Below are 10,190 nucleotides of genomic sequence, written 5' to 3' on the forward strand. Positions count from 1 at the left end.
AAATGATTTCAATATTTATTCTACCCGTGCCTCGGGTGTATAAAATGTTCTCATGAGGGGTTTACACTGATTTCTGACTTTCTGCTCCCATCCCAGCTTTCATTCACTGTATCAGCTTTGCAATTGTATACCATCTTGCAAGGTTGCTTCAGCTTTCTCTTCCAATTCTCTTAGCATTTTCTCCAATTATATGTAAATTCATTAATCTCCGCCAGGGGATTCATGTTGTCAATGTATGTCTGTGTGTTTGTCCACCGCTAATCTTGCATAATATGTACTAGTACTACTAAGGCAACAGCACTATTTTCTCTCTGCATGCTGCAAGCAGGAGAAGGACCCAAATTCTAGGAACTAAAACTGCCCACCTTGTATTGCCTAACTTCCTTTTGCACAGTTATTTCAAATTACAAGTTTACGACCTTTGATTGATTGGTGATTAGGGATGGGAATCTAGAACCGGTTCTTGTTGAGAACCGGTTCCCTGTGGATCTATTCCGCTAATGATGCCTGCATATGCGTGATGACATCCCCCCCCCCCCCCCCCCGATACAAACATAATTCAATGCATTAACAACCAAACATGGCAGATTACAGAGACATTTGGACAAGACATCTGAATAAAAGGCTATTATTATTAGAGCATGCCTCCTGGCGGAGATTGTGCTCTACTGAGCACACTTTTCTAGTTGAAAAGTGATAGTCATAATAGAACCTTCCTGTTTTTTGGTGGTAAACGTTTATGGCTAAGTTTGGTTGTGGGTGACTAATTTATATTTGAAGTAAATTAATCAATAAGTAAGTATATTTTTAAGAGTATTGCTGTAAATGTGCTACCTTTTCTTTTACTGTTTCTATCTCTTTTTTTTTCTTCTCTGTTTTGTCTTCACAGGGTGGTTGCATTTTCATTCATCATCTTGCAATCTCAATTACAATGTTTGTTCTAGCAACAATTCAGTCAGGAAGAATCAGAAGGAAAAGGTCAGCACTACTTGCCCATCTGCAGATGCTTTGACCTTACTTGCTGACATGGCCCTCAGTGTTGCTAGTGACAATGATCCACAGCACCCAGAACCAACACTCGAGAGGAAACTTGACTCGAGTTTGGATGTGTGTGACAAAGATGGTGCCAATCCCAAGCCAGAATCAGTGCTTCATGCTCTGCTAAGACAGCCTTCTGCTTGGTCCATGCTGCCCACTAAATTGCCTTCAGCAAAAGGTGTTGTGGGACACAAGGATGTGGTTAATTTTGTATCTAAAGAGCATGCTTACTCATTGCCCCCATCTTCCTTTCTACTGTTGGGTTTGTCAGGTATCCCTTTTCAAGTGTCCCCTTTACGTGGTTCTGGAGGTCTTCTGCAGCATCACCAGAATAAGTACTGCAGTGAAGCTCAGACACAACATCTCTTTGTCTCGGAGGAAGATGAGCGGCGACGCAAATATGGACCTCCGGAACATCTACAAGACACTGTGTGTACAAAGAAGTTCAGACAAGCTCGATCCTTTGGCGAAAAGAATGGGTCGGTCCAAGTTACAAGGACATGGAAAGAAAACTATGACTTCAATCTAGACAGCAAGTTTACCACTGACCCAAAGGACAAAACTGTCATCCGAGCCTTGCATGGGTATGTCACTCATAATGTTAGAATTTAAACAATTTCTCATTTGTATTCATGTACTTCACATTTGGTTGGTCAAATAAAGTAATTATCTGATTGTAATAACACATTTTTGTACTCTTCTCATCTTGGATAGCCCGTGGGATTTCACAGTTCCAGACACCTTTGAAGAGGTGCGTCTTATCGTCCACATGTGGATATCACTCTTCTACAGCCGATCAACCGTGAGATTCTTTCAGATTGACCCTAAGGTTCTACATTCACAATATCATGGTGATATGCACATGCTTCTTGAAGTGGCACCAGTCCCAGCTCAATCTGAGCCCCCGAAGAGCTCCTTTGCTCCAGTGCCTACTATTGCTCCAGTGCCTACTATTGCTCCAGTGCCTACTATTGCTCCAGTGCGTACTATTGCTCCAGTGCCTACTATTGCTCCAGTGCCTACTATTGCTCCAGTGCCTACTATAACTCAAAAGGATGATTCTGATCTACCCAAAGAGCCGCCACCCCCATATGAAGTTGCGGTGTTGGACCTGAGAGTCAGAAACAAGAGTTTAATGGACCAGACGTTTGATCCACAAATCCAGAGAAAAGAATCTCATGTGTCTAGTGAAAAAGCGGAAGATGTCAAAACCTCTCAAGTACTTGAGCCACCAAGTGCACTACATGGAACATGTGCTTCATATCTTCACCATGCAAGAACACGGGTAAGTAGTTATTTGTAAAATACATTTTAAAGGAATTATATGCAGGATAAAGCCTAAAATTTTAAACTATATATACATATATATTTAGACCTTTTCCCCCTATATCAGACACTTTAAAATCATGCTGACGTCTGAAACAAAATATTCAGCATGCAATTCCCTTTCTCTCCACTGTTTTTGACTTACATCCGGGTTTCCGGGATGTTTCTGAGCCTGCTCTGAGCAGCCAATAGTCTGACATTTTGTGGAGGGAGTGGGGGGAGCGGCGCGTTCTAAGTTACCAATAACACAACTGCGTGAATCAAAACAGCATCCCAGTTTCGACAATGGAACAAGGGGGGTGCGCTTGTTTTCGGTGGCGATGACGGAGGCACGCCAGTGTTATATTATAAACACAATCTGATCAAGCAATCATGACATAGGCTATTTATTATAATCACTAATTCACTATGAAGTGTCTTTAATTATAATTCAAGTACAAATAGTCAAATAACAAACAAGGACAAATTGTTCTGCCCACAACCTTATCAAACCTAAATGCCTAAACTACTGTAAATGTAGGCCTATTATAACTATGATAATGGTTCTTAATTAGTCCCAATTATTAAGTATAATATTTGACCTTATAAATATAGAATGTTTATGATTATATATGTTATGAAACATCGCATAGTCGAGCGTTGCGACGGTCGCATGAGCCGACTCAGCGCCGTTACCGACTTATGTGCCGTTATGGACAGAATAGTAAATCTTCAGCCCCCCGAATTTCGTCACCTCCGCGCGGTCCAGGGGAACACAACGGAGCGCTCCCTACCTCCGGTTCAGCCAATCACAAGCTTCCACTGCCGATACCGGGATGCTGTTTTGATACACGCAACACAACTCCACTTGTTGCTAATGCATTGCTAACTGCTGCTGCAGCTCCATCAGTGCACATGAACACAGCTAGCCTAGCCTAGCCAACTTGCTGCAGACATCAGCTCAGCTCTGGTGCCACTGCCAACCAACTTCTAACGTGCATAGCCACGACACAATATACTTCATCGCCGTTTCCCGGACTCCCTATACTATTCCTGAACTAGGCTATCCCTTCCCGATGTAAAATGCGTCAACGGTGCGGCTGACCTCCGTGGTCGGTCTACCCGGTGTAAAATGCGTCAACGGTGCAGCTGACCTCCGTGGTCGGTCTGGACTCACCGCTAGCCGCACACCCATCGGAACGGCTGGCTGGTTGCGTGCATTGTAGGAGCAGCCTGCTGGCGGCTGCAGACCCGGAGCAACGCTGGATGGGAATGGACAAGTAAGTCTCTCTAGTCTACTGAAGTGTTTTTCTTTCTTCACATAATAAAAACGTAGCATGCTCAATCTAAACCAAAAGTAGGCTGAGCTCATATTAATGTACAGCCTCAAAACTTGTATCTTGCCAAATTGTCTTGTTCTTCATTGTAACCGATGCTAACGCTATTAGCTTGCATTGTACAACACCGTGAACACATCAACAATAAATACAACTATCGCATCGTAGTCTATAGCTGAGTTTGGGCTTGAATAATCATAGTCATAGCCTCATAGTCATAGCCAGTTTATTTTGTGAAGTGCTCATTATAACATAAAAACGTCGCCACATCCGTTCATTGTTTCTAAATGTTCAGCAAACAAATCACATTGCATATTGTGTACATTATCATAACAACGTTGCCACACCTATTCATTTTATTATTTATTCACCCCTCCCCCGTGTGACATTTTGCTAAAACACTGAAAACACTTGGAGATGGAGGGGTAATGTCACTTTCTGCTGAAGCTGTTACCCTGTTTGAGTGCAAAATGTGTTATTTTCAATCACAGGCCTCCATGCTTTCCATCCACCGATTTGATTATATTTTATTGGAACTAATTGTTGAGTTTTGACTACCAACTTTTTGATATTGTGTATTTCTCTTCTAGGTATTCGTCCCATGCTTCAGTTCAGATGGACAGATACCGCACAACAAATGACTACCATGGGTTGAGTAAAATGCAACTCTAGTCTACACAATAATTCTACCTGCATTTTGTTATGGCCTAAAAAAATGGCAAGTATGCCTATAGCATAATTTCTTTCATAACTTCATAGACGGTGAGTTGTCTAATACAAACCTGATAACATCTAGCTGAAAAGATATATTGGAGAGTAGACCTGTGTATATATTGTATATGTTTAAAATCTAACAAGGTGTCCTCAAATATTTTGCTCTCATCACCTGAAATGTAAATAAAGCTTTTTTTTTCAATCATGGATTGATTGCTTCATTGACCATGTCATCAGGAGGTTTTAGAACATTTCAAAAGCATGTGTAAATCAATGTTTTTTTTATTAGCAATATGTGCAAAGGTTTGTCCACTGCTCCTCCTATTGCTTGACATCGTCTTGGAGGGTCTTGTCGCTGTAAGTCTGGAGGGAGATCTGCTCTGCTCCACCACCAAGTCCTCCACCACTTCGTCAGCCTCTGACAACAAGAATGTCTGTGGCTTATTTTTAGATTTTATGTTTTACACACCATTATAATGTTAATTTCATCATAATACCCAATCACTGAATGTCAAGTCTCTACAGGTTTTATCCAGAATATGTATGACACTGAATTACAGTCCAACTAGTACTAGTGGTTCTCAAATGGTTTATTTGGATGGACCCCCATAACTCAGAGATACAAATGGTACCAAATGGACCCGTTTGTACACTCTGTGTGGTCATTCAGGGCTAGCTCGTTGTGATAATATTAGTCCTCATTTTGTGTCCGTGGCGATTGACTACTGCTTGTTACCTGTCGTTTGTCACTCGACATAAGTATAGCCTACGCTAGGGCACATTATTTTACTATGACACATGAGTCCACTAGTGTTGATTGTCAAATGTTTTATTTTCAAAGACCCCCAGAACAGCCATAACCCAGTGTGTCACAGGTCTATTTGGTTCCATTTTGTACACTGAATTACAGACCTTCTGGTTATTCAGGGCTATAGTCTTTGTGTTTTTTTAACAATAATAACATGAGAATGAGAATAACAAAAAGTTTGAGGGCGCGACACCCCCTCACGCACCCTCGTGCCGCCGGGCCTGATTTTAATTGTTGCCTGAGAGGGGATTCCAGGGATATTGCATTGACAATGCTTTGCAAATGTACAATGATACATACTGTAGGCCTATATGGGCATATTTGCGCACCCGCCACGACGGATGCACAGACTACTTGTGAACTTTAAAATTCTTAAACGTACTGTATGCATTTAAAGTTCACAAGATATGGCCAGAGATAGAGCAAAGAAAAGGTGCTTTAATTTATACATTTATTGAACAGAGATGATTTTTCTGAGGATTTAGCTTAAATGTCCATTTGAGAATTCATTGATTTCTTTTCTTTTTTTCTTCTAGACTTTTTTCAGGTACGGTGATGTCAGAAGCTCTCAAGGATGTGAGGCCACAACTCCATCACAAAAGGTCTGGATCGATCTGGACCACACTGCAATGCCTTTCAAAAGTGCAATTTGTAAAGAGACGTCAAATGTAGGCATTCAGCAAGAGATCATTCCGGGGACTCACGGAATCGTGACGGCCTTACAGAAATCGAGCAATGAAAAATCTGAAAAAGAAGCTTGTGCAGAAAGTCGGAGGCCTGATGGGTCCAAGTTGAATACTCACATTAAACGGATATATGAAAGATATGACCTCGAATTTTCTCCACCAGACCTTCATATAGATGAAGATTATACAAGTGATGATACTGCTACAGCCAATGATATTAATCTTTCATTGACTAAACAACAATCTGCTGAAGAGGAATCTAAAGCACTGGCATCAAGTCAGGCTGAAAATGTTGAAGAGGAGAAGAGTGATCGTCATGTTGAAGATAAGGTTAAAAAAGGAAGGGAATCTGAAAGTGATTGGATTGGCTATGGGGACAAAGGAGACGATACCCGTGTGGAGGTCAATGCCACCATGAAGGACCGTAATATTTCAGTACATCAAGATGTTGCACCAGACAGTCACTCTCACAAGAAGCCCGGTCATGTGGAATCTCAAGATGAGGTAGCATCACAAATGATAGGCGAGCGCCATTCAAGACAGAACTTAACTTCTGAGAATAATGTGTCTTCTGTTTTTAATGAGAGCACTACTGATTTTGGTGAAGTAAATGCAGGCATCTCCCACTCTAAGAATATTCTTGTAGGAGAGGAAAGAAAGATTGACCATTCAGTTGAAGAGGAGAGACAGATTGATCATTCAGACCAATTATCTTTCCAGCAGCAATCCCAACAGTCTCAAGTCAAGGTATCAGAAATGCAGGAAGGTCGGGTAGAAATTCCATTCATTGGACTAGACAATTCAATGGAGGATATGTCAATCTCATTGTCCGTGCATTCTCAAGACAAGAACGCAGAATTGGATAGAAATGATAGATTGGCAAGGACGCCTAGTCAGGAAGTAATCCCACTACTAAGAATAGAAAACGATGAGCAGGATATGTTGGAACATTTCTTATATTCACAAGACAAGAATGAAGAAGAGGGAAAGATTGTTCATTCAACTGAAAAGAGAAGCATTGATAATTCAGGTCAATTATCTTTCCAGCAGCAACCCTGGCTTTCTCAAGGCACTGTATCAGAAATGCAGGAATGTCAAGTAGAAATTCCATTAATTGGAATGGACACTTGGATACAGGATATGCTAGACTTTGAGTGTGAACAGAATACTCCTCCTTTAGGTGTGTTTGACACAACAATCTCCCAGTCTGAGGATATTCTTGTAGGAACTCAACAAAATGATGTAAAGGGAGATGTTGGTGTTACAAGTAGCCAGAATTCTCAAGATCAGAATTACAAAGTTTTTGAAGAGCAGAAAAAGATTGATGAGAGGATGTGTGGTCTAGAAGAAATTCCATTCCTGGAAGTAGAGAACTCCAGGCTGTTAGACCTACAGGTCACACAATATGTGGCTAACGAAGTGTTTCAGACAGAGAGAACAATGGATTGCCATGAAAATACATTGTATTCCAACCAACGCATTGCCTATATTGAAAGTGAATATGATGACAGATGTCCAACCCCAACTATGGATGAGAAACCATATGACTATATGCCTCCTTGTAGTGGTGATAACGAAGTCTGCAAAATTGTCACAGGCAAAGATCTCGGTGTAAAACCAACTCTTATAGAAGACCAGGAACTTCATATGTCTGAAGACATGAGTCATAATCTGCATAATTCAGCTCATTCTGACCTTCACATCAGAACTTTGAGAGTGCTGAGTTCCTTATCCAAACAGCTCTCTAAATCTAGCCACACTGACACGTCCTGTGAGTTTCAGATTTCACACCAAGGTGTGGCAACTTCCAAGGAAGCAGACTTACTGCAAACCTGTTCAGAGCAAGGTGGTTCTTCTCATTCTTGTCGAACCAATGCATTTCATGCAAATGTTGATAAAAGTAAAACCAACGCTGATTTGCAACACAATGATCATTTATTCAACCAGCGCCCAGTCATGGCTGTGAAACCATCGAAGAATGATTACAGCGGACCTTACATTTGCTCAGAAGAGCCCATGGATACATCAGAGTCTGTCCACGGAGGCAACCAAACTAAATTCCTTGCTGCCACATACCCTACACCAATTACAACTCACATGGGGATACAAGCAGGCAGTTCCACCGGAATGCCTGAGGACCTCATAAAGCAAGCAAACACTCAGACTCGTTCAAAGGCAAGATGGGCATCTGATGATGAAGAGGTTATTGAGAAATTTAATTTGGATGAACCAAAACTTGCCCTTATAGATGCATTATATCAGTACCCAGAAAGTGACCATTCAGACATCAAGAGGATTCCTTCTATGACGCTGAAAATGGGACAAACGTCTGCAGACATGATTGAAAGAACTGAGAAAAAGCCTTCAGTTTATGACAGCACAGAGAAAAATGGCAAATCTTTTACTGTGGATGATTTAACAAGCTCAATGAAATGCACAGTGTTTTACTCCAGTAGAATGGGAAGTAAGCCATCTCTAATGGAACAGCTCTCTGAGAGGTGCCAACAGTCTGACCCCACCCAATCTTCAATGGAGCAAGAGTGTCTCATCTTCTCAGAACAAATGAACCAGCTCATGAAAAGGAAAAGGAGAGGGCTTGGCTCCAGTCAAATCAGTAACTTTGACAGATCAAAGACCCACAGGACAGAGAAGGTCTCTCCTATCACTGTGCGCTTTTCCTCTCTACAGGATCAGGATGATTCATTGGACAACTTGGATTTGCAACCACATCTTGCTGGTCAAAGGATCAAGGTAGACGTGCAAGAGAGGGAAGGTCTGGCAAAAACCACAGACAAAGAGAATACCTTACATCTTCATAAATTGTCTTGTGGAAAAGGACATCAGTTATCTTCTGTCTCTGACATGACATCAGAATGTACCAGGTCATACCAAGCCATGATGAATGATGTTTGTTCCGGCAAAAAGCTGTCATCCAAAACCGAGGGCCAAAAACGACCTAGCAGTTATTCAAAGTCGAGCAACCATGTTGACTTGAGTGGTCAAATGAAGAGAGAAATGTATGACAGCCTGCAAACTAATCTGAATTCAGTTGTGAGGCAGTCCTGTAAAACCAAGTTCAGATTCTACATATTGGTGACTTCAGATGACGTCTTCTTTAAAGAGACAAAGGTATGGTATTTTTTAATCAAATGGAGCCTTATCACCGCAGCCATTTTGACAGGTAAAGTGAAGGTAGCCTGGGTGCCAACCTGCTCGCTCCGTTCCGCGATTTGTTTTGTCTCTCCGCATCACAGTATGGAAAGCCTCCTATTTCCAAAGGGAAATAGGAGGCTTTCAAGCCACCGCGGCTTTCAAGCCACCGCGGCTTCTGATTGGTCTGTGGTGCGGGGCGGGACAAATACACCAGTGTGTATTGGCTGGCTGATGACGTAGCTACCTAACCCTACTCTGATTCGTTGGAACAACATCCAATCAGCAATGACCCCGCCTACGTCACATCGAACGTTCAGAAATACGAGTCAGCTGAATCATTTCCAGACTGTGATGCGGAGAGATAAAACAATTCGCGGAACGAAGCGAGCAGGCTGAGGTAATGACATTATTTGTGGCGGTGTTTAAAGTAGGTGTTACTGTGTTACTGTGCCATCATGGACAGCTCCTGTACAGTTAATTTAATGCTGGCAGACCAAAACACTTAATTGAAAGGTCAATTGATATTATTACCGTAAGCAGTGTTTACCTGTCAAAATGGCTGCTGTGGAAAGGTTCCATGTATATCATAATCTACTATGAATGCCCTGCACTCCTGCTATCATTTTAAAAGGATTTAATGCTGCACCTCAGAGGGTGCCGTCATTATATCGTCTCATATCAATGCTATAAAATGTATACATCATATATTACATGAATAATGCTCAGTCCACAAGTAACAGTTGTTTTATTTTTGCGCTATAATATATCTTAAGTATATAACACATTTTTTGTATACCGTGCTGACATTTCTTCTAGGGCATATGATGCCAGAATTTCCAAGGAGGTTGTCTTGTGGCGTTGTGAGATTTGTAAGGTTTCTCTTTTGAATCTGTCATTCTAAAGGCACAGTTGGAAGCAAATGGCCACACTGAGGTAGAGCCATTTCAGTTCTTCCTGGGTGAGGAGTGTTCTTCATTGCCACTACTCATCATCCTCAGGAATGAAGATATTGCAGAGCACATTTGTGAGGTAATACAATGGCTCCTATCAAAAGTAATGTGGCAGTATAGAGAGAATTTTATTTAACTATGTAAATGCTGTTTGATTTTCATTTACCCTGTTTTCTCAGGTACCTCATTTGCTCAAGTT

General features: G+C 41.5%; 1 protein-coding gene across 5 annotated transcripts in view; it reads left to right on the forward strand.

Annotated features, from left to right (window-relative positions):
• The window catches only part of tasor2 (transcription activation suppressor family member 2), a 54,401-nt gene that overhangs the window by 39,336 nt on the left and 4,875 nt on the right, over positions 1–10,190 (forward strand). For 3 of the 5 annotated variants that reach the window (XM_080736434.1, XM_080736436.1, XM_080736435.1), the window contains 5 exons: positions 890–1,622; positions 1,753–2,323; positions 5,739–9,017; positions 9,945–10,070; positions 10,171–10,190. The exon at positions 10,171–10,190 is cut by the window's right edge and continues 134 nt beyond it. In XM_080736434.1, coding sequence (XP_080592560.1) covers positions 890–1,622; positions 1,753–2,323; positions 5,739–9,017; positions 9,945–10,070; positions 10,171–10,190 — 4,729 coding nt within the window. The remainder of the gene's footprint in view (positions 1–889; positions 1,623–1,752; positions 2,324–5,738; positions 9,018–9,944; positions 10,071–10,170) is intronic. The other 2 variants (XM_080736437.1, XM_080736438.1) reach the window with 2 other exon arrangements.

The sequence above is a fragment of the Nannobrachium achirus genome, assembly GCF_963921795.1.
Source record: "Nannobrachium achirus genome assembly, chromosome: 11".
Classification (NCBI taxonomy): Eukaryota; Metazoa; Chordata; class Actinopteri; order Myctophiformes; family Myctophidae; genus Nannobrachium; species Nannobrachium achirus.